Raw genomic sequence first — 23324 nt, 5'->3', positions numbered from 1 at the left:
AAAGTGAACAGGCAACAAAAATACAAACAACCCAAGGAGAGAGGCACCACAGACACACACAAACGCCACAAAATCAGAAGCCATAACACACAAGCAAAGACTAGGAAGACAAAAACGCCCAAACAAAGCGACCCGAGACAAAGAGTCCACACCACCACCACTGAGATCAGTCTGTGTCGGCCATTGACTGCTAGGCATGTATTGGTGAAATTATTAAGGCCACTCCACATAGTTAAAAGGAGATTTATTTAATGGCATAACTTACAAATTAAGGGATAGGTAGGTCGCGGGGTCTGGGGAAGGTGTATCGCAGTCCAGTGGTGTTCTCTGGAGCTCTGCTTGGCCCACCTCCACCGTCCAGGGTCCTGGAACAGAGAGAGAGAGAGCTCAGGGCCATCCAGATCTCAGGTCTCCAGGCGCCTCCCTTGGCCCCGCCTTATAGGCGTGACAGTTGCTGAAGTCTCAATGGGGGTTGGAACTTCCAGATCAAAGCTGGAATGGCTACCCACTACAGGCATGGGCCAGCCCTTAAGTGTGGTTAATGCCCAGTGAGACTCCTTGGGAGAAAACCAGTTTTTCATTTGTAAGTGGTTATCGAGTAAAGATAGCTTCTCCACCTCTTTGTATCTTTTCAGGAGCAATTTGTAATCCTCAACAAGGCAAAATTTCTTTACTTCTTCAAACATTCTTTCTAAAGTATCTACATTTGAGTCAGCTGGTAAAATACCATCTATATAATGGTAAATTACAGATTTAGGAAATTTTTTACATATCACTTCCAATGGCTGTTGTACAAAATATTGGCACAGGGTTGGGCTATTCAACATTCCCTGTGGGAGAACCCTCCATTGATATCTCTTAACCGGTTGAGAATTATTATAAGTAGGAACTGTGAAGGCAAATCCTTCTCTTGTCTTTTTCTTGTAAGGGTATTGAAAAGAAACAGTCTTTTAAATCAATAACTGTAAGAGGCCATCCTTTAGGTAACAGAGTAAGCAAAGGAATTCTGGATTGTAGAGAGCCCAATTACTTTGCTGATTGCTCTAAGGTCTGTTACCATTCTCCATTTACCAGATTTCTTTTTAATAACAAGTACAGGAGAATTCCAAGGGCTGGTTGATTCTTCAGTATGCTGAGCATTTAACTGCTCTTGTACCAGCTCTTCTAAAGCCTGGAGTTTCTTTGTTGTTAAAGACCATTGCTGAACCCATACAGGCTTGTCTGTTAACCATTTTAAAGGTAGAGCTGTTGATGTCTTTGGAAGATCATCAGTTGTTGTACCCTGTTCTTGTACAATCTGGAAGGCTGGTGACCACTCATTAGAATAATACCTTCTAATATTTCTCTCAGAAACTTGTGCTAGTTTATGGTTGTTTCTGAGGTTGGAGGGATGTTAATCTGAGTATTCCATTATTGTAATAGATCACGATCCCATAAATTCATAGCTATGTTAGCCACATATGGTTTTAATTTTCCTCTCTGTCCTTCTGGACCTATATATTCGAGCCATCTTGCACTCTATTTCACTTGAGATAATGTTCCAATTCCTAACAGCTGAGCATTGACCTCCTGAAGAGGCCAATTTAGATGCCAAAATTCTGGTGCAATTATTGTCATGTCTGCACCTATGTCTACCAGACCAGACAACAAAACATTTATTCTTATTGTTAATTTTGGTCTTTGTTCATTTATAGAAGTTTGCCCAAAAAATTGCTTTATGGCTTTTCCTGAATTTTCTGTTCTCTCTGTCTTAGCTGTTCTATCACCCCGAGCAGCCTGGTTTATTCCAATAGGCATTTGGTTATTTAATTCCGCTGAGTAGGGGTTTCTTCATGGGGTGGGAGCCCTTGTCCACTTCCCCTTCTCAGCACTGGGACCCCATCTGGCTTGAGTTTGTACATGCCCTGTGCATGCTGCCACAGTCTCCTCATGAGTTTGTGTGTGTCAGTCCTGTTGTGTCTGGAAGACACTGTCTCCTTAGTATCATTGTCAGTCCATCCCCTTGGACTCTTACAGTCTTTCCTCCTCCTCGTCCACATAGCTCTCTGAGCCCTGGGGAAGGGTTTGATGAAGACATGTCATTTAGGACTGAGTGCTCCAAAGTCTTTCACTCTCTGCATGTTGTCCAATTGTGGGTCTCTGTGTTAGTTCCCATCTGCAGGAGAGAAGAGTCTTGATGGCTGAGTGAGGCCCTGGTCCTGGGTGTAGTAGAATGTCACTAGGAGTCATTTTATTGCTATATTCCTTTAGCAGAACAGTGGTATTTGGTTTTCCCCTGGACCGGTGACCTACTCAGTTTCAGGTTCTTGGCCACCTGAGAAGTGCTGTCATGGGTTCCGTCTCATGGAGTTGGCCTTAATTCCAATCAGAGACTGGTTGGTTACTCCCACAGTGTTTGTGCCAATATTTCACTAGCGTATCTTACGGGCAGGTCACTGTTGTAGATCACAAGGCTTGTAGCTGAGTTGATTGATGGTCACCTTTCTCCTTTGGTAGTTTGCAGAGTACCTTCCAGTACCATGAACACTAGTCAGTGGGATTGAAGCCTCTGGTTAGGTACCAGCTCAACTTCCCCATGTTCAGTGAGATAGGTTAGTGTTCTCTTTAACAATAGGACCTTACCCTCAGTTTGTGGAGAACAAGCAATTGCTTGGGCAATAGCCTGAGATGTTTGGGAGTTCCTATAAGGCCCCTTGGGCCAACAACGCAACTAGATATAACCAATTCCTGACACTGGAGGTTTCATTTGGTTGTGAAAGATGTCTAGTTAGAACATTGTCTCTACAGTTATTTGGTGACTCCATTTAGATTTCTTTCATAAATGTATATATATTTAGGAAGCTTCTACAGTAATGAGTTTTCATATGACCCAGTAAATGTCCCTTAGTGTTAGTTTTCCCTCTCCATATTTCTCCTTTTATTCCTCTCATCCATCCCTCTTTCCATTTAATCAGCCTACTCCAGTTCTCCCACCCACCCTGTTTCTTTATAACTGTCTATTCTATTTCCCCTTCTTAGGGAGATCATCTCCTCTGGAGTCCCTTACCAGGTACCTAAGCTCTGTGGTTGTATGGATTGTAGCATGCACATCAAAGGCTTAAAAGATACCATCCACCTAGAAGAGAAAACATGCAGTATTTGTCTTTTGGGTTACCTCAGGATGGTTTTTTTCCCTAGCTCTTTCCATTTACCTGCAAATTTCATAATTTCACTTTTTTTTTTTTGGTTTTTCGAGACAGGGTTTCTCTGTGTAGCTTTGTGCCTTTCCTGGAACTCACTTGGTAGCCCAGGCTGGCCTCGAACTCACAGAGATCCGTCTGGCTCTGCCTCCCGAGTGCTGGGATTAAAGGCGTGCGCCACCACCGCCCGGCTAATTTCACTTTTTTTAACAGCTTTTCAATATTTCGTTGTGCAGATGTACCACGTTGACATTATTCATTCATCAGTTAATGGCTCTCTCGGTTGTTTCCAGTTTCTAACTATTGTGGATAGGCAGCAGTGACCATGGTGGAGCGGGTATCTCTGTAGTAGGATGTAGAGTTCTTTGGGTATACGCCCAAGAATTACAGAGTCGGATCCAAGCTACATATCCTCCCAGGTTCCTGAGGAACCACCATGCTGATTTCCATAGTGGCTGTACAAGTTTGCGCTCCCACCAGCAATGGATGAGTGTCCCACCTCCCCACATCCTTGCCTGCATAAACTATCAATTGTTTTATTGATCTTGGCCATCTGACTGGTATATGATGAAATCTCAAAGTAGTTTTGGTTTGCATTCCCTGATGACTAAGGGTGTTGAGGATTTAAGTGCTTCCCAGCCGTTTGTGTTTTACCTTTGAGAACTCCCTGCTTAGTTCTGTACCCTATTTTTAAATTGGGGTATTTGTTTTCCTGTTGTTTTTTAGTCCTTTATAAATTTTAGATACTAACCTTTGTCATATGTGTAATTGGCAAAGATCTTTTCCCATTCTATGGCCAGCCTCTTGGTTCCAATAGAAGCTTGCTTTTCAGTTTGATGAGGTTCCATTTATTAATTGTTGGTCTTTAGTATCTGTGCTAATGGTGTTCTGTTCAGAAAGTCTTTTCCTGTGCAAGTGACTTCAAGACTATTCCCATTTTTCTTTTCTGTCAGATTCAAGATATCTGGTGTTATTTTGAGGTCCTTGATCCATTGGGAGTTTAGTTTTGTGCAGGGTAATGGTATGGATCCATTTACATCCTCCTACATGAAGCTATCCAGTTTCACCAGCACCATTTGTTGACTATGCTCTGTTTTCCAGTGTGTATTTCTGGCTTCTTTGTCAGAAGTCAGGTATCCATAGGTATGTACACTCATATCTGATTCTTTAATTCAATTCCATTTATCAACGTGTCGGTTTTTACTCCAATACTATGCTGTTTTTATGACTGCAGTTCTGTACTACAACTTGAGATTGGTGATGGTGTTAACCTCCAGCAGCTCTTTTATTATTCAATATTGTTTTAGCTATCCCGGGGGTTTTGAGGTGTGTGTGTGTGTATGTGTGTGTGTGTGTGTGTGTGTGTGTGTGTGTGTGTGTGTGTGTACCTGTCCATATTAAGCTGAAAATTGTCCTTTTAATTTCTATGAAGACAGCTCTAAATGACATGGCTTCATCAACTCCCCTCCCTTCAGAGCTCAGGGAACCCAGTGGAAGAGGAGGCAGGAAGAGTGAGGAAGAGAGGGGATGGAGGACACCAGAAGAACAAGGTCCTCTAAATCAACTGAGCAAGGCTCATGTGAACTCACAGAGACTGAAGCAGCAGGCACAGGGCCTGAGTGGGTCTACACCAGGTCCCCTGTGTGTGTACTATAGCTTTCAGTTTAGTACCGAAATATGAGTGTTCTGCGTGTGTGAATGAGCAGGGTTTCTGATACTAGAGCCTTCTCTTGGGCTCTTTTATTTTTCTGTTAGCCTGTGTGGTGGTTTCAAGGAAAATGGCCCCCATGGGGAGTAGCACTATTAGGAGGTGCGACTTTGTTTAATAAGTATGGCCTTGTTAGAGGAAATATGTCACTGTGGGCGTGGGCTTTGAGGTCTCCTATGCTCAAGCTACGCCCAGTGACATAGTTCATTTCCTGTTGCTTACGGATCAAGATGTAGAACTCTCAGCTCCTTCTCCATCACCATGTCTGCCTGTACGCCACCATGTCCCACCATGATGATAGTGGACTAATAAACCTGAGATACTGTAAACCACCCAAATTAAATATTTTCTTTATAACATACCGTGGATATGGTATCTCTTCACAGCAATAGAAACCCTAAGACAGTCTGTCTTGTCCAACTTTGATATGATAGTTTTTGTTTTATTATATTTTATTTTGTTATGTTTTGTTGTTATCTCTTGGAAGCCTGTTCTTTTCTAGTGAGAGACAGAAAGGGAGTGGCCCCAGTTAAGAGAGGAGGTGGTGGAACTGGAAAGAGTACAGAGAGGGAAACTGTATTTAGATTATAATGTATGAGAAAAGAATCTATGTTTAATAAAAGGGGAAGAAAATCTCACTCAAATGGAAATTAATAAATTAATTTAAAATAAAAAAAATTCTGTGAAGAATTGTGTTGGAATTTTGGTGGGGATTTTATTGAATCTGTAGATTGCTTTTGGTAGGATGGCCTTTTACACTGTATTAATCCTACTACTAATCCAGGAGAATGGAAGATCTTTCAATCTTCTGATATCTTCTTCAGTGTCTTTTTTTCAATGTATTTATTTTACAGATCTTTCATTTTCTTGGTAAGAATTACCCCAAGTTATTTTCTTTTTTGACTATTGTGAAAGGTATTGTTTCCCTGATTTCTTTCTCAGTCCATTTGCCATTTATAGGAAAATTATTGATTTTGTGTGTTAATTTTGTGTCCTGTAGTTTGCTGAAAGTGATTATCAGATGTAGAAGATTTCCTGTATAGTTTTTAGGGTCCTTTATGTATAAGTTCATATCATCTGAAAATAAAGATGAAGTATCTTTATTTTCCTATTTGTATCCCTTTTTTATCTCCTTCAGTTGTCTTATTTCTCTAGCTGAGATTTGAAATACTGTATTGAATAAATTTGGAGAGAGTGGACATTCTTGCCTCATTTGTGACTTTAGTGAAAATGTTTTGATTGTCTCTCCATTTGGGTTGACTGTGGGCTTGCTGTAAATCACCTTTATTGTGTTGAGGTGTGTCCCTTGTATCTCTAGTCTCTCCATGACTTTTATCATGAAGGGGCATTGGATTTTGTTAAAGGCCTTTTCTGCATGTTATGAAATGATAATGTGGTTTTGTCTTTCAGCATGTTTATGTGGTGGGTTAAATTGATCAGTTTACACGTATTGAACCATGCTTGCATTTCTGGGATGAAGCCTACTTGATCATAGTGGATGATCTTATTGATGTGTTCTTGGATTCATTTGCAAGTATTTTGTTAAGAATTTTTTGTGTCTATGTTCATAAGGGAAATTCTTCTGTAATTCTCTTTCTTTGCTGGGTTTTTATGTGGTTTAGGTATCTGAGTATCTGTGGCCTTATAAAAAGAATTAGGCAATATTCCTTCTGTTTTTATTTTGTGGAATATTTTGAGGAATGCTGTCATTAATTCTTCTTTTAAAATCTGATAGGATTCTGCATTAAGCCCATCTACCCCTGGACTTTCTTTTTGGTTGGGAGATTCAGTAACTGTTTCTGTTTCACTAGGGTTATGGGTCTTTGTTTGTACTTTGTTTGTTTTGTTTGTTTTCCCAGACAGGGTTTCAATGCATAATCCAGGCTGGCCTTGAACTCACAGAGATCCACCTGCCTCCCAAGTGTTGGGATTAAAGGTTTGTGCCACCACCACCTGGCTACAGGTCCTTTAAATTGCTTATCTGCTCTTGATTTAACTTTGCTAGGTGGTATTTATCAAGAAATTTATTTATTTCTTTTAGGTTTTTCCAGTTTAGTGGAGTACAGATTTTTAAAGTATGTCCTTTTGAGTCTCTGGATTTCCTTGATGTCTGTTATCTTTTTGTCTTTGATTTTATTAGTATGGATCTTTTCTCTCCATCTAGGTAATTTGTCCAAGGGTTTATCAATCTTAATGATTATTCAAAGAACTCTTATTTCATTAATCCTTTTCTTTGTTTCTATTTTATTGATTTCAGCCCTGGGTTTTATTATTTCTTGCCATCTATTCATTTTGAGTGTTATTTCTTATTTTTGTTTTAGAACTTTCAGGTGTGACATTGAGTTGCTAACATGATCTCTCCAATATTTTGATGTAGGTTCTTAGTGCTATGAACTTGCCTCTTAGAACAGCCTTCATTGTGTTTCATAGACTTGGGTATATTGTGTTTTCATTTTCATTCTAAAACTTTTTTTTTATTTCTGTCTTGACCCATTTTTCACTCAGTAGTGATTTGTTCAGTGTCCATGAGTTTGTAATCTTTCTGTTGTTTTTGTTGTTGATATCCAGCTTTAATCTGTGGTGGTCTGATAGGATGCAGAGGGTTAGTTCTATTTCTTGTATCTGAGTATCTAGTCAGTTTTGGAGAATGTTCCATGAGGTGCCAAGAAGAAGCTATGTTCTTTTGTGTTTGGGTAAAGTGTTCTGTAGATATCTGTTAGGGTCATTTGGTATGTCTGTTAGCTCCAGTATTTCTGTGTTTAGTTTTTGTCTGGATGACCTGTCTGTTGGTGAAAGGGGGTGGTGAAGTCCCCCACTATCAGTGTATGATGGTCAATATATAGTTTTAACTGTAGTAGTGTTTCTTTTATGAACTTGGTAACCTTTCTTGTGTTTGGTGTATAAATGTTTAGAATTTCAATGTTACATTGGAGGATTTTTCCTTTGATGAATATGCAGTGTCCTTTCCTATCTCTTCCAATTAGTTTTGGTTTGAAGTCTATTTTGTCAGATATTAAAATGGATACACCAGCTTGGTTACTGTGTCCACTTGCTTGGAATATCTTTTTCCATCCTTTTGTCCCGATGTAATGTCTATCCTTGATGTTAAGGTGTGTTTCTTGGATGCTCCAGAAAGATGGATCCTGTTTTCTGATCCAATTTTTAGTCTCTCTTTTTGTTGGGGAATTGAGACCATTAATATTAAGAGTTATCAATAAGCAGTGTTTATTGATTCCTCTTATTTTGTTGTGGTGGTATAGGGTCTCCTCCTCTTTTGATTTACTGGTCTGGGATTATTTTTCTTGGGTGCTGTTAACCTCTTCAGGTTGAAGTTTTCCTTCTAGTGCCTTTTGTAGATCCAAATTCATAGATACTGCTTAGATTTGGTTTTATTATAGAATTTTTTTTATTCTTCCATCTGTTGTGATTGATAGTTTTGCTGGGTATATAGTAATCTGGGCTGGCATTCCTGTTCTCTCAGAGTTTGTAGAACATCTATCCAGGTCTTTCTGGTTTTCAGAGTCTCCATCAAGAAGTTGGGTTATTCTGATGGGCCTGTCTTTATATGTTACTTGGTCACAGCTTTTAATATCCTCTTTTATATCTTAATATCCTCTTTAATATCCTCTTAATATCTTCTTTTCTATGTTTAGTGTTTTGATTATTATGTTTCATGAGGAATTTCTTTCCTTGTTCTGTCTGGTGTTCTGTTTGCTTCTTGTACCTTAAAAAGGCATCTCCTCCTCAAGGTTGGGAGATTTTCTTCTATGATTTTGTTAAAAATATTTTTTTGTGCCTCTCATCTGGGTTTCCTCCTCTTCTAGTCCTATTATTTGTAGATTTTCATAGTGTCCCAGACTTCCTGGATGTTTTATAACTGGATATTTTTAGATTTAACATTTTCTTTGACTGAGGTATCTGTTTCTACCATTTTGTCTTAAAAACCTGAGATTCTCTTTTTTATCTCTTGTGTGCTATTGGTGAGGCTTACAAACTCTGAGGCATGAGCCCACAGTGGTAGAGTGTGTGTGTGTGTGTGTGTGTGTGTGTGTGTGTGTGTGTGTGTGTGGTGTATGTGTGTATAAATTTATTAAGGGGTGCATTGGGGACACAGACTCACTAATATAGAACAAAGAAGAAATTGCCGCTGCCACCAATTCTGCCCATCCAGCTGCCACTGTCCTTTAGCCCCAGGTGGGAAGGGGACCAACGGCAAGCTGCTTCATGCCTCTTGACTAGGTCTCAACCACCCAAGAGAGAGTGAGCATGCCCCTTCTTCAGTTTTAACAATATCAAGAAACACATACTAAATGTCCAGACCAAGGGTAACTGGCAGATTATGGAGATTACTCCAATAGCTGTCCTATCCTGAAGGGTCTAAATCTTGTACCTGATATGCTCTTAGCTAAGATATGAGAGTATTGTAACTGTGACCATCTAGTCTTCAACCCCATCAAACACATGAGAAGGGAAATATTACCTGAGTAAGTAGGAAGTGCAAGCAAACAACTTCTGAAACATGCAGTGAATTGACAGGGACAGCTGGCAGCCTGGACAGTTACCCAAGGTTTCTCTGCAATGTTGGGTCATCCACTATTGGCTACAGGCCTAGAATATCTGACAGACTGTTTTCAGAATCAGGAAAATTTGAAAGACTGTCCTACCCTGTCTTGGCAAGGCTCAGCAGTCACTTTTCCTTGTGTCCTATATGTCTGGATTGGACAGTGTACTTACTGTCAGCAGTCAAAGCAAGGGACGTTCTATGCCCAGCAGGCCATTTTTGCCAAGAAGAAGACAAACTCCATATGGAGTGTCTTCAATGCCCATCATCCTCTCAGGAGTAGTGCTGCCAGGAGCAATCGGGTCTCACAGCAACAGAATTCTAAGTTATTAAAACACTAAATGCCATATTCTCTGGTCTTTGAAGTGTTTGAATATTACCTATCCATCTGAAATATATCTCTGTTTCTCTAGAAAACCTAACTAACATGGCTGTAAGTTTGACAAGCATGGGTGATTATTAACCTGTAATTCTTAATAACTTATAGAGCTTAAAGACTAAAGTATACCCTTAGCTTTGTGTAGATGTAATTCTGAACGGTTTTATTAAGTAAGAAACACAGAGCCAAATGCAGAGTTAAAAGCTCAAGAGGTCAGAGCAGCAGCCAAGATCTAAGACCAAGACCGCCTTCTTAACCCTCGCTGTTGCTGTCGTCCATCACCTCAGAAAGAGACCTACTTCCTGTGTGTCTTTTTATTGACTTTCTGTTCTGCCTTCTCATTGGTTGTAAACCCAACCACATGAACTCCTTGTCACTGCCTGTCTATATAGACCTCCAAGTCTCTATGGTTGGTATTGAGATTAAAGCGTGTGTCTCCATGCTGGCTGTATCCTTGAACACACAGAGATCTACCTGCCATGTGATCGGGATTAAGGGCATGTGCTACCACTGCCAGACTTCTGCTAAGTGGCTTGCTATTAGCTCCGACCCTCAGGTAACTTTATTTATTAACATACAAATAAAATCACATTTCAGCACAAATAAAATATCACCATAGCTTTGGTCTTTGGTCATTTATAGAAGTCTGCCAAAATATTTGTTTTATGGTTCTTCCTGGAATTTTTGAATCATCTTCCAAAGCTATTGTATCATCAAAAGCAGTAGGAGTTTTTTACAATAAGTGCTGGATCCTCTAATTGTTCTGGGGAGGAGTTTCCTCCACAGTGACGGGGAATGGCTGCACCACGTTCATCTTGGGGTCCTGTGAGAGGCCCCCAAGGCATTTCCAGATGGTGAAGGGTTGCCTTGTTTGTCTTTTGTTGACCTGCATTCATTGGTCCAATGCCCTCTTTTACCACATCGTCTGGGTAATCCAGAAGGGTGGAGCCTTCTGTTTGGGTCATTCCTAGAAGAAACATTGTTTCCAGGAACTCCCTGTGCCGTGTGAGGTGCCATATCAATTAATTAAGGGGTGCAGTGGAGAAACAGACTCACTAATACAAGGAAGACGTCCCACTGTAGATCCTGGCGGTCCAGCTGCCGCTGTCCTGTCCTGCTGTCCCGGGTGGGAAGGGGACCAAGGCAAGCTGCTTCATGATATTTGACTGTCTCTACCACCCAAGAGAGAGTGAGCACTCCCCCTCCTCAGTTTTAACCGGTCATGTACCCAGAAAGGGTCACGCCCATTGGGCCAGATAACCCAAAGGTCATTGTTTGAACAGAATGGGTTCCTACAACATACCTCTAAGGTTTGTTTTGGGATTTTTTACTTCCTAAATTTTTAATTTCCAAATTTTATTTCATTTTGCTGCCTGGGGAGCCAGCCTCCAGCAACACAGGGCTCAAAGGGAATCCATGGTGTCAGTGGATACTAGACCTTTTTATCTAAGGGGGTTCAGGAAAAGACACACACTCAGTTGATGGTTTCCTTCAGACCTCTTCTTTATTCTTCGTTTTCATTCTCTATTCTTCATTTTCCTGGTGATTTCCTCCCCTCACTCTTGATGTTTTCCTTGTAGCCCATTTTAACTCTCTCTTTAGTCTTTCCCTTAAAGCTTAGGTACCCTCACCACAGTCTTTCAGGCAGTATAAAAATTACAATGTGGGGCTGGAGAGATGGCTCAGAGGTTAAGAGCACTGGCTGTTCTTCCAGAGCTCCTGAGTTCAGTTCCCAGCAACCACATGGTGGCTCACAACCATCTGTAATGAGATCGAGTGCCCTCTTCTGGTGGGCAGGGGTACATGCAGATAGAACACTGTATACATAATAAATAAATGAATCTTTTAAAAAAATTGCAATGTGATTACATTCTGTTTTTCAAGTGGATGATTACAGTAAATACAAGTACAAAGACAGCATGTTTTCCATATCTCTTATATGATTAAACATTTTACGTATTATAGGTGAAAAACAAATTATCCCAAGAACCCACGTATATTCATACCCAAGCAACTTGTTATAGATTAACCGTGTGGGCAAGCAAGATAATCTTCTCAGTCAGGTCTTTTACCGGCAGGCTGCATTTTGCAGTTACAAAGAAAGGGCCAATTACTTTATTATCTTGAAAGATAATCTCATAAGGAATCTTAAAGGAATTACAAGCCTAAACTTTTATATATGAAAAAGAATCAGTCAGCTCTACTTTAAATCTTTAGGGTGCATACCCACTCAACAACAGTTTTTTATCTCAGGAGATTGAGGACAGGAATGGGTATAAGGAATTAATCATCACCTTTGGTCATCAACCAATCCTAGCAAGAAAGGTACATCAGCTAATGATAATTGGTCTACTTTGTTCTTGTTCCCTGACCTTAAAGAGTTTCTCATTCAACTATGTGCCTTTCTAAAACTTTAGATTGTCTTCTTGGGTTTTTCACCTCAAAGCTATTTGATGAAAACATCTTAGTCTAAGTTATTTTCAAAGCTTTGTTTCAGCTGTGATGCACTCTGAAACCTGTGAACACATCTCCCAACATTAAGATTAGAAGAACTTAAACTAGCTGGGCTACTGGGACTCAGCTGTTTTTCTTAATCATTAACCTAAGTCACAGTCTATGCTGCTCCTCAATAGAAACTCATGAGTTCTAGCTGTGTGACACTTCCTTGTTTTATTTTTTATCATCACAACTCTATTTAAACTAACATTATTATCATCATCAATTAGACAGTACAGCTTAGGAAGAAATCATCTTCATAATAATCCACAGGCAAAAATGCCCAGTAGAACTGGATGTTTTCATGAGATAAACACACTACATTACAGGCAGTGGGGATCTCCCCACACCCAATCACATCATGCCAGATACCAGAGAAAGATGGCAGCAGCAAACATGTAAAGGCAGAGCAGAAGCAAAGACATTCTGGAGTCTGTGGTCTTGGGGACTTGACTATCTGAGATTCACCCACCAGAAAGTCGCCCCCTGGTGGCTGACACCTGAACTTCAATTGCCACCTGTTGCTCCTCTGACATGACCACTGGCAATATCAGTTTGGATTTCCTTTAGTGATTTTACTTCTGCTTTCATGTCTTGAACTGTTTTCATTAAGGTTCTTGCACCTATTAATTCATGATTCTTTTGTTGTTGTTGTTCCTGAGACAGGATTTCTTCATATAGCCCTGTCTCTCCTGGAACTCACTGTGTAGACCAGGCTGGCCTTGAACTCAGAGACCTACCTGTTTCTGCCTCCCAAGTGCTGGGATTAAAGGCATGCACTACTACTGCCCAGCTCTAATTGCCATTTTATATATAATTGTCCTTGCCTTGTGCCTTAGCCATATTGCATTTCTGCTACAGGGTCTATTGTAGAGGCTTCCTGGGTTATGGGGAAGGCATATGTCTTGGGTGTTAATGATTGTATTTTTGCACTGGTATCGAGGCATCTGAGTCATGATGATTGAGGTAATTCAAGGTATTGATATCTGGTCAAGTTTTTGTTGGGTGGGTGCTGTGTTCCTTGGTCTCTGTTGCCATCTCTGGATCTTAGGATAGTGTAGTGACTGTGGGTTGCTAGTAGGGAGTGCTTCTTCACGTGGGTGGGTGGCAGAGAGGAACAGAGATGGGCTGGGAGGGAAGACTAAGATGAGAAGATCCGTGAAGAGCTGAGGAGGATTCTGTCCACATCAAGAGGCAGGGTTTCCAGGGAGCTGGTTGTGTGGTACCAATATTCTTAGTTCCTGGTTCTAGAACCCTGACCATCATCGTCATCATTATTGTGTGTGTGTGTGTGTGTGTGTGTGTGTGTGTGTGTGTGTGTGTGTGTTCTACTTGTGTGTAAGCATGTGGACATGTGTGGGTAGAGCCACAAGCTGACACAAGGTCTCTTCAGGCCCCCTTCATTTTATTTTCTGAGACACAGGTTCTCTCACTAGATCCTGAGCTCATCTTTTCCACTCTGCTAGCTAGCCAGCTTGCCCTATGGATTGCTGTCTCTGTCTCTGGGATTACAGGCAGGCTGCCAAACTCACATGGTCTTTTTATGTGAATGCTGGGGATCTAAACTCTGGTCCTCATGCTGCATAACAAGCAGTGTATCACGGAGCTATCTCCCTAGTCCCCAAATTGTTGTTATTAATACGAAGTTAATAAATTAACATTATTCAGATGTTCTTAATTTGTGAATTTGAAACTCTTGATTTCTTTTTTCTACCTAAAAGTCAAGAATTTTTGGTTGTTTTCTTAGCTGTTTTGCTATATGTCTGCGATTTTTACCTCTATCTCATTGCTGTAATCTGTCCAGTGAGTTGTTAAAAACTTTATAAGGAAATTTTTCCCTTTATTAATTCTTTGGGATGGATTCCCAAAATACATTGTATTTTGATCATATTTAGCCCCATGCCCCAACTCCTTCCAGTTCTACTCCCCCATTGCATCCTCTGCCAACTTTTGTGTCATCTTGGGTATGTGCCAGCTAGAGTATCTGGCAGACTTTTCAGTGAAGCAGGAAATATGAAGGACTGTCCTGCCTTGTTTTGGCAAAGTTCATCAGTCATTTTCTTCTGTGCCCTGCAGAATATCTGGCAGACTCTTGTGTGAAGCAGGAATTTTGAAGGACTATCCTGCCTTATTTTGGCAAAGTTCAACAGTCTTTTTTCCTGTGTGTCCTGCATGTTCAGACTGCACAGCACATTGTCAGCCTTCAAAGGCAAGAGTAGTTTCTTTGCCCAGTGACTAACCTTGCCACAATGAAAGCAACCTCCATAAGGAGTCTCTTCAATGCCCATCATCTCTGAAGTAAATTGGTGCTGCCAGGAGCAGATGTGTCTCATTGTCATGAAAAACTTTAGGTTAACAAAACATTTTAAATGCCATATTCCATAAGTCTTTGAAAGGTTTCAAGACCACCTATAAAATATATCTCTATATGATCTGGAAAGCATACCTAACATACCTACAAATTTGATTGTTATTAATGACTAACCACTAACCTATGTTTCCGATTATCCTATATAGTTTATAATAATAGCTTTTAAAAACTAGAACTTCACCCTACATTTCCAAATGAACTACATAGGCACAATACCTCAAACAAAACCAGCCAGTACATTGCCTTCAGGTCAGATTGTTTCATGAGGTAAACTTGTTTGTGTACTGTTATGCTTACTAGTGGGAATATTTTTAAATACTGTATATTTATTTATATAAGGAAAATAAGAAAATACCTTCCTTACAAGGAAAGCTCTAAAGTTATATATGGGTGAGCATTTTTACAACCTTTATTGTTTAGGTGCTAGTGAGTAGACTGAGTACTCACATGCTAAGACAAACTCCTACCCCTAAGGGGGAGTGTCCTGACGGCAGCTGTTTTGTTGGGGAAACTGCAGGAAGATTAAATGTTTTTGCTAACTGATAAGTATTTTTATGTACCAGAAAGGAAAATACAGAAATAAACTTTACAGAATATGATGAAATCATAACATCAGAGAAGAGTTGGTATAGTAAAAGGCCAGGTTTTTGTGTATTTCATATATAGTTATCCAAAGATCTTTAGACTTTAGGATGGATATTCTAAAAGAGTACATTGGGGTTGGGAGGGCATGACCACATTTTAATTTTTTTTAAATCAAGAAATTGAAATAGAGGTGTAGAAGATCAAAGTTTTATTATAATCTACATGAAAATAATTTGCTGACCATCTTAGTTACTCTTCTGTTGCTGTGAAGAGGCATTGTGCCCAGGCAACTTATAAAAGAAAGCATTTATGGGGGGCTTACAGTATCAGAGAGTGAGTCCATGACCATCATGGCAGGGAGTGTGGTATCAGGCAGGTTGGCAGGCATGGTGTGGAGCAGTAGTTGACAGCTTACATGTTGAGACAACAACCAAGAGGCAGAAAGAAAGAGAGCTAACTGGGAATGGCATGGACTTTTGAAATCTCAAAGCCCTTCTCCAAACAGTTCCACCCACTCAGAACCAAACTCTCAAATATATTAGCCTATGGGAGCCATTCTCTTTCAAACTACCACTCTAGCTATTGATTTTTATAGCTTTGGTAGGAAATTAGTATTAAAATAGTGATTCTCTGGAAATTGCACTATTATGTAATAGAGTGTTGTCAATTTTTACTTTTGTGGCTGGGAATTCAACTTAAGGCCTCACACATGCAAGGCAAGCACACTACCACTAAGTTATAGTCCAAGCACTCAGATAACTGTTAAAATGATATTTTTAGGCTACCTTAAAAATGTTTACTATTTCACAAAATGATCCTCAAATATGATATAATACAGACAACTTTAGTTCCATGTGGAAAATTTGGGAGATGAAAATTACCTAACTTTAAGAAACTGGCCTAGGTTGAAGGCTAAATAGCTAAAGGATTGCGTTATTCAGATGACCCTCGAGTCCAAGCTGCTTAGAACCTTGTCCTTGTCCACAGCATGTACTCTCTGCTGACGTGAGGGTGAGTGTGCTCTGGAACTGCCCTCTCATTGTGTGTGCTGTTTTGAACAGGTTGGCTCAAAGCTGATCTCCTGTCACAAACTGGTGCTAGCTTGTGTGATTCCCTACTTCAGAGCCATGTTTCTTTCTGAAATGGCTGAAGCCAAGCAGGCGCTGATTGAGATTCGAGACTTTGATGGTGATGCCGTGGAAGACTTGGTGAAATTCGTCTACTCTTCACGGCTCACGTTGACAGTAGACAACGTCCAGCCTCTCCTGTATGCAGCCTGTATCCTGCAGGTGGAACTGGTGGCCAGGGCTTGCTGTGAATACATGAAGTTACATTTTCATCCCTCCAATTGCCTGGCAGTACGAGCCTTTGCGGAGAGTCACAACCGAATAGACCTGATGGACATGGCGGACCAGTATGCCTGCGAGCATTTTACTGAAGTGGTGGAGTGTGAAGACTTCGTAAGTGTGTCACCCCAGCACCTCCACAAGCTTCTGTCCTCCAGCGATCTCAACATCGACAGTGAAAAGCAGGTCTACAGTGCTGCTATCAAGTGGCTTCTTGCCAATCCCCAGCATCACTCTAAATGGCTGGATGAGACACTTGCACAGGTGGGGCTCGAGTAGGACTGTGTGGGGATGAGGTTACGTGGGAGCAAGTACGTTGTGCATTGCTAAGGGGTGCAATCTTTAGTTAACTCTTCATGTCCTGTACAGTTCCTACACTAAAGGTAATCTGGATATGTTGTAATGGAATGATTTTTAGTTTAAATATTTAAAATATTCATATGAAAAATAGTAATGGATACTGTGTTAGGAAATAGTTGTACCTGAAACCTATATCTGACTTTGTTATGAAGTTTCTAAGTTTTAATGAAGCATTTTCCTAATGAAAGTGTAGCCATTCCTAACGATTATAGATCTATTCTGGAAAAACCACATGGCATCACTTTGCATGCTGAAGTTTATTTTGAAACCTCAGGAATGCGTGTTATGATTGTCACTGTGTTGTAACTGTGCTGTGGGTACTTTGGTGAGGAACTAACAACAAGGCCTTCCAGGGTCTGTACCCTGTGGTCTGTTTCCTTCCTGCTGTCTCCTCTTGTTCTCCCTCCACCTCTTCCTCCTTTTGTTGACTTTGTTTACTTAGAAGTAAAATGATGCTACCTGAAGAGGAATAGTTTCACTTACTTACCTTTTTCTGAATTAATGCTTTGTTAAAACTTTGTAATTGATAAAAATACTGGATCAGGGTAGGGATGTAGCTCATTGGACAGAATGCTTGCCTACCATGCATAAAGCCCTGGGTTTGATCCTCAGCACAGCACAAGGCAGACGTGGTGATGCGTGCCTGTAATTGCAGCACTTAGGAGATAAGGCAAGAGGAGCAGAGCTGGAAAGCATCCTGGGCTACACAGCAAGTTTGAGACCAGCCAGAGCTGCATTAAAATGTGTCTCAAAACAAAACAAAGCTAAAACCATTGGGAACTTAATTCAGTTTGTTGTTTGGAGACAGAGTCTATATAGCCCAGACTAGCCTGGTACTCTGTCACTTAGACTGGCCCCAAATCCAGAGCCCTTCTCTCTTGGCCTCCCATATTCTGGGACTGCAGACATGAGTCACCAACTCAGTTATGTTCAAATTTAATAAAAAGTCTTAATGGTGTTATCAAAATCTTAACATATTAAGAGCAAATTTATTTATATTTATATTCAGAGGAAGAAAACACATTCAAAGCATGATTATAATTGGATTTTTTAAAGCATGTGTAACAATTATTTTCAACTTCTAACTTTCCACTCGTAATTGTTCATGATCATAGGTTCGTCTGCCATTATTGCCAGTTGATTTTCTTATGGGTGTTGTGGCAAAAGAACAGATTGTCAAACAAAACCTAAAATGTAGAGATCTATTGGATGAAGCAAGGAACTATCACCTTCATTTGAGCAGCAAACCAGTCCCTGACTTTGAGTACACAGTCCGCACTACCCCAAGGAAGCATACAGCTGGTGAGTAAATTATGCTCATTTCAGCCACTTGCCAGAAAGGGCATTTGACGTATCTGAGGGCTGGGTTATATATGCCTAAACTTAATAGTCAGATAATTCGGGTCTGAGTGTCTTAAGATAATAATTAGTATGTAGATGTATGTGTGTATCCACGATTCTTAATGTACATCATTTAGTTTCACTAACACAGCAATTTCTTGTTTTTTTGAGTTTGCTTTATTGAGACAGAATCCCGTTGTAGCCCAGGCTGTCCTTAAACTCACGGCCCTGCCTCTGCTTCCTGAATGCTTGATCACAGTCTGCCTGGCTACAATAGCCAGTTTTTATAAAAGGCTGTAAATTCTACACAATCTAGAGTAATAGCTTTTCCTCTGAGGTCCTCCGTGATTCTTTGGCCACCATTGGTGCCTTTAGAGAGCTTTGTTGGAATTTGTTTGGCTATGTTGCTTTGTAATCTGTTTATTGACGTGTCTTGAGATTGACATGTTCTTAAGAAATGGCTGAAGATGTTTAAGGCTCATATCTATAGTGCCAAACGTTGAACTTGACACATATTACATATTTCAGTACTTGTCATTATATTTTACCAAATCAAAAGAAAAGCATAAAAACATTTATATGAAGGGCTGTTAAGCCCTTAGAATTTAAAGCTCTTATATTTAAGGAGCATACAGCTTCACATTAGTTATACCACTTTTAGACTTTATATTTCCCCAAGAAAAGAGTGTGTGTGTGTGTGTGTGTGTGTGTGTGTGTGTGTGTGTGTGTGTGGTTTTGAGATGGGTATACAACCCAGGCTTGCCTGAAGTCCCCGTGTATCCCCGGCTGACCAGGATAAGAGAACATAAGTGAAGTCCAACAGCTCAGCAAACGGAATCCTGTACAGAGGTTTCCTCTGCATTGTTACCCAATAGTGATGTGGGACTAGCCTGATACCACAGAAAAGGGTGCCTTCAGTATGAGTCCACCTGCTTCTGGAGATGTTCTTCTAAATAATTAGACCGTTGTTTCTTCTTTTTATGTTAGTAAGTAGAATTAAGGTTTTCAGTTACAGCTAGCAACACTTTTAGTTATGTCTTTAATCCCAGCACTTTTTTGAGAGAGATGGAGGTAGATTTTTATCTTGTGAGTTTGATGCCAGCCTAGTCTACACAGTGACTATGTAAACTTCCAGGCCAACCATGTCTTTAAAAAAGGGTCCTTTTTTTTTCCCCCGTCACGGAATTCTATTTTTGTGAATCCTGTCTCATACATTTAAGATGTTTAATTAAAATCTTTAAGTCCACTGTTTTCTCTGCTGGTTTGTTTGCTGTGGGGTGAAGCCCAGGGCTCTGCGCATGCTAGGCAAGCCTTCTGCAAACCCAGATTTAAATTCACCATCTCAGCAGCCTCGGTTCATGCCAGAATATACCAAATGTCAGTGTGTGGTCTCATAATTCATAAGAACATTACAGAGCGGGTTTTAACAAAGGACTCAGCCTTTTATGAGGTAGATGGTGTTCTTCCATTTAGGGAAGAGACAACCAATAATGGGGCTGGAATTTTCCAAACTAAACAGAAACCACATTTGTATTCTGATATTTTTGCCTCCATTTTAGCTTTTTGTTTGTTTTTTTCTTTCTTAACATGTTCAAAGGTGACTGATGTAGTTTAGAAAAAATGTCATCTAAGAATAAGATTACATTCTGGGATTCTAATCCTGCTGCTGTTAATCTTTCGAGGCTTCGGTTTATTATCAACTTGACTGCGTGATCTTTTAGGTCTCCTCTGACCTGAGCTTCTCTGACTCAAAGTGTTGAATTAGTGGGAAAGGGAGCACGAGTGGGTAAACTCACTCATCTGTAGTCACTCAGCAGACATTAAATGCCTCCTCCGTTGCAGACTCTGGAACGGGCTGTAGAAAAGCAGACAGCCTGGTTGGGGAAAGATAATTGAACAGATAAATTGAGTAGAGGAGTGCAGGTGCTTTGCTGGGCCCACCAAGTGCGGGGTGCAGAGTGCTGGTGGCTACTTTGTAAGGGACAGGAAAAGTTTTAAAGAGAAAATAAAGCTCATCCTCTGTTTTAAATAATACACAGATCGTCTTCAGGATGCCAGTTAGCGGGAATGCTCTTCAGCCTCCTTTACCTCCCCAGAGTGCCAGGGACATGCCAGGCACTATCTAGTTAGTGTGTAAATGCTCACTTCCACAGCTGAGCACATGCCAGACACTATCTAGTTAGTGTGTAAACACTCACTTCCACAGCTGAGCACATGCCAGACACTGTCTAGTTAGTGTGTAAACACTCACTTCCACAGCTGAGCACATGCCAGGCACTATCTAGTTAGTGCATAACGCTCACTACCACAGTCGTACTCTAGTTTGGGGTGGTGGTTGTCAGCGTATGGACATTTCAGTCACGTGTAGGTGAATGATAGTTACCAAAAGCGCTGTAGGAGCTCCAAGGATGGGCACTGGACGCATGTGCCGGAGCTTGAACTGTTGATAGGGTTAGACTAGAGGGCATTTATGCTGTGATAAAGGCATCATTTGTTTTTCTTGCAGTCCTGGGGATGATTCCCAGCCCTCAGACAAACATTCTAACCCTGAGCACATCTCTAGCCCTAAGGTTTTACCTTGAAGGCACTCAGAGTGTGATGAAAACGGTCACCCCTAGGAGCCCGTTAGAAATACAATCCTTAAATCTCTCCCTAAATGACTGAATCAGAGACTGAGGGTCAGACCCCAGATCTCTACTTTATACCTTCTGAATACTGATTCTGAATTACATTAAAGTTGCTTTTTCCCGATTGTGATAAATAGATATAAAATATGTCATCTTAACCATTTTTACAATTCAAGGCATTTGCTGAAGTTTTTGGGTAGAGGTTATGGGAAAGTGTTGAAATAGTCTTTTATCAGATTGTCCTTGTCTTTGTTAGGGTTTTATTTCTGTGAAGAGACACTATGACCACAGCAACTCTTTTTTTTTTTTTTTTTTTTTAGTAATTTTTTTTTTTTTTTTGTATTTCGAGACAGAGTTTCTCTGTGTAGGTTTTTCCTGGAACTCACTCTGTAGCCCAGGCTGGCCTCGAACTCACAGAGATCCGCCTGCCTCTGCCTCCCAAGTGCTGGGATTAAAGGTGTGCACCACCACCGCCCGGCCACAGCAACTCTTATAAAGGAAAACATCTAATTGGGGTGGCTTACAGTTTCAGGGGCTCAGTCCGTTGTCATCATGGCAGGACATGGTGGCATTCAGGCAGACATGGTGCTGGAGGAGTAGCTGAGAGTTCTACACCCAGATCCATGGCAGCAGGAAAAGAGAACAGCACACTGGGCCAGGCTTGAGCATCTGAGACCTCAAAGCCCATCCCCAGTGACACACTTCCTCCAACAAGGCCACACTTCCTAATAGTGCCACTCCCATCACAGTTCTGTTGGCAGTCTAGAAGCAGAATGGCTTCTTAGTGAGGACAGGCTGGATCTCGCAACTGAGCTGTAGCTGGTGGAGACCTGCACCGAGATAGGGGCAGCTTAACAGCTGTGACATGTTGGGAAAGGAAGGAAGGAGATGCTCTGGGCACACTGGTCTCAGGGCTCTGTAGGCTCAGGTGGCAGCATAGCTTAGGCATGTTAATTGAAGATACCGTGATACGAGCAATTTAACACAGAGATGAACCTCTCCTAAGAGTGTAGACAGTGATGAGTGGGCAGTGTGTGGAACATGAAACAGAAAGGAAACCTGGGTGTCACAGGCACCAAAGAAAGGAATTTTCCAAACAGGTAAGTGGACATATTTGACTCTGCATTTATGTTCAGTGGGGAGACTTTAGAGGTTGATTAAGGTGGGCAGCTCCTCAGTGGCCGGGACAGAGGCTCTCTTTGCATTATATGAGTATGTGTGTCCTTTTCCCTAGACAAAAACAAGTGAAATGATGATTGTTAGGACTTTAGCAAGGACACTTGTAATGAGCGAGGATACAGAAAAGGATAGATAACCGATGAATCACATTCTTTGAGAAGTTCAAGGAAAGGGGACAAAAACAAAATTCGATTTCATAACTCACCCTTTAAAAAAGTTACTCAGAATTTGACAATTGTTCTCCCCACTAATTAAAAACAAAGTTTTAAAGAGCCATGCTACTGATCTGTGTCTTGTGGCTTTGCTTTCAGGCGTGCTGTTCTGTGTAGGTGGTCGAGGTGGATCTGGTGACCCCTTTCGTAGTATTGAATGCTATTCTATCAACAAAAACAGTTGGTTCTTTGGACCAGAAATGAATAGCCGAAGGCGGCATGTGGGTGTGATCTCTGTGGAAGGTGGGTCTGTTGTTGCTGAATGATATCATAAAACCATGGTGCTTTTCTTAATTACATGAGCTTTGAGATTTTCTTTTTATAAGGAAACATATTAACTGTAAAGTATTTTAGTATATTGATGAAATTTTTGAGTGGTGGTCATTTGCTTGCCTCTGTCCACAGATGCTTGGCATGTTGGTATAGAAATTAGTATATTGGTATACAAATTATCAAATTGGTATATAAATTTTAAAATGAGCAGCTGAAAAGCAAAATTCTTGTGGATGGGCATGGTAGCACATACTTATAATCCCAGCATTTGGAGACTGAGGCAGGAGGATTTTGGTTCCAGGCCAGCCTGAGCTACATGGCAAGACCCTGGTTCAAGTTGCCAAGGGCTGGAAACGTGTCTCAGTGGTAGAACACTTACCTTATGTATGAAATGTCCTGGGATCAATTACAGTAAATATTTTAGTTCTAAATCAGTTTTAGTTTTTACTAAAATTTTCAAGAGAAGGTCCCTTGGGTCTTGAAACTCACTGTGTACCTGAGGCTGACATTGAACCTCTGATCTTCCTGCTTCTACCTCTTGGGCTGGGATCACAGGTGTGCACACCACATCTAGTTTACTCAGTGCTGGAAGCTGACCCAGGGTTTCCTGTGTGGTAAGCAAGAACTCTGCCAACTGAGCTACATTCCTAGCTCCTTAGTTATTTTTATATATTTTAAGAGACTTTTTTATTATTTATTTTATTGTT

The 23324-nt window shown here is 40.7% G+C and overlaps 1 protein-coding gene and 1 long non-coding RNA gene across 9 annotated transcripts in view; one reads left to right on the top strand and one right to left on the bottom strand.

The window, feature by feature from the left end:
• The window catches only part of Klhl8 (kelch like family member 8), a 60415-nt gene that overhangs the window by 25000 nt on the left and 12091 nt on the right, over positions 1-23324 (top strand). For 7 of the 8 annotated variants that reach the window (XM_059274860.1, XM_059274858.1, XM_059274856.1 and 4 more), the window contains 3 exons: positions 16341-16889; positions 18101-18287; positions 22444-22587. In XM_059274860.1, coding sequence (XP_059130843.1) covers positions 16341-16889; positions 18101-18287; positions 22444-22587 — 880 coding nt within the window. The remainder of the gene's footprint in view (positions 1-16340; positions 16890-18100; positions 18288-22443; positions 22588-23324) is intronic. The other variant, XM_059274862.1, reaches the window with a different exon arrangement.
• On the bottom strand, positions 230-9446 carry LOC131920489 (uncharacterized). The gene is made up of 2 exons (XR_009381657.1): positions 9368-9446; positions 230-365 (listed from the first exon to the last, which is right to left on the bottom strand). It is a non-coding gene; the product is annotated as an uncharacterized LOC131920489 (long non-coding RNA).

The sequence above is a fragment of the Peromyscus eremicus genome, chromosome 10 (assembly GCF_949786415.1).
Source record: "Peromyscus eremicus chromosome 10, PerEre_H2_v1, whole genome shotgun sequence".
NCBI lineage: Eukaryota > Metazoa > Chordata > Mammalia > Rodentia > Cricetidae > Peromyscus > Peromyscus eremicus.
The sequence above is the reverse complement of the archived record's forward strand: the minus strand, read 5'-3'. Positions and strand labels throughout refer to the sequence as shown.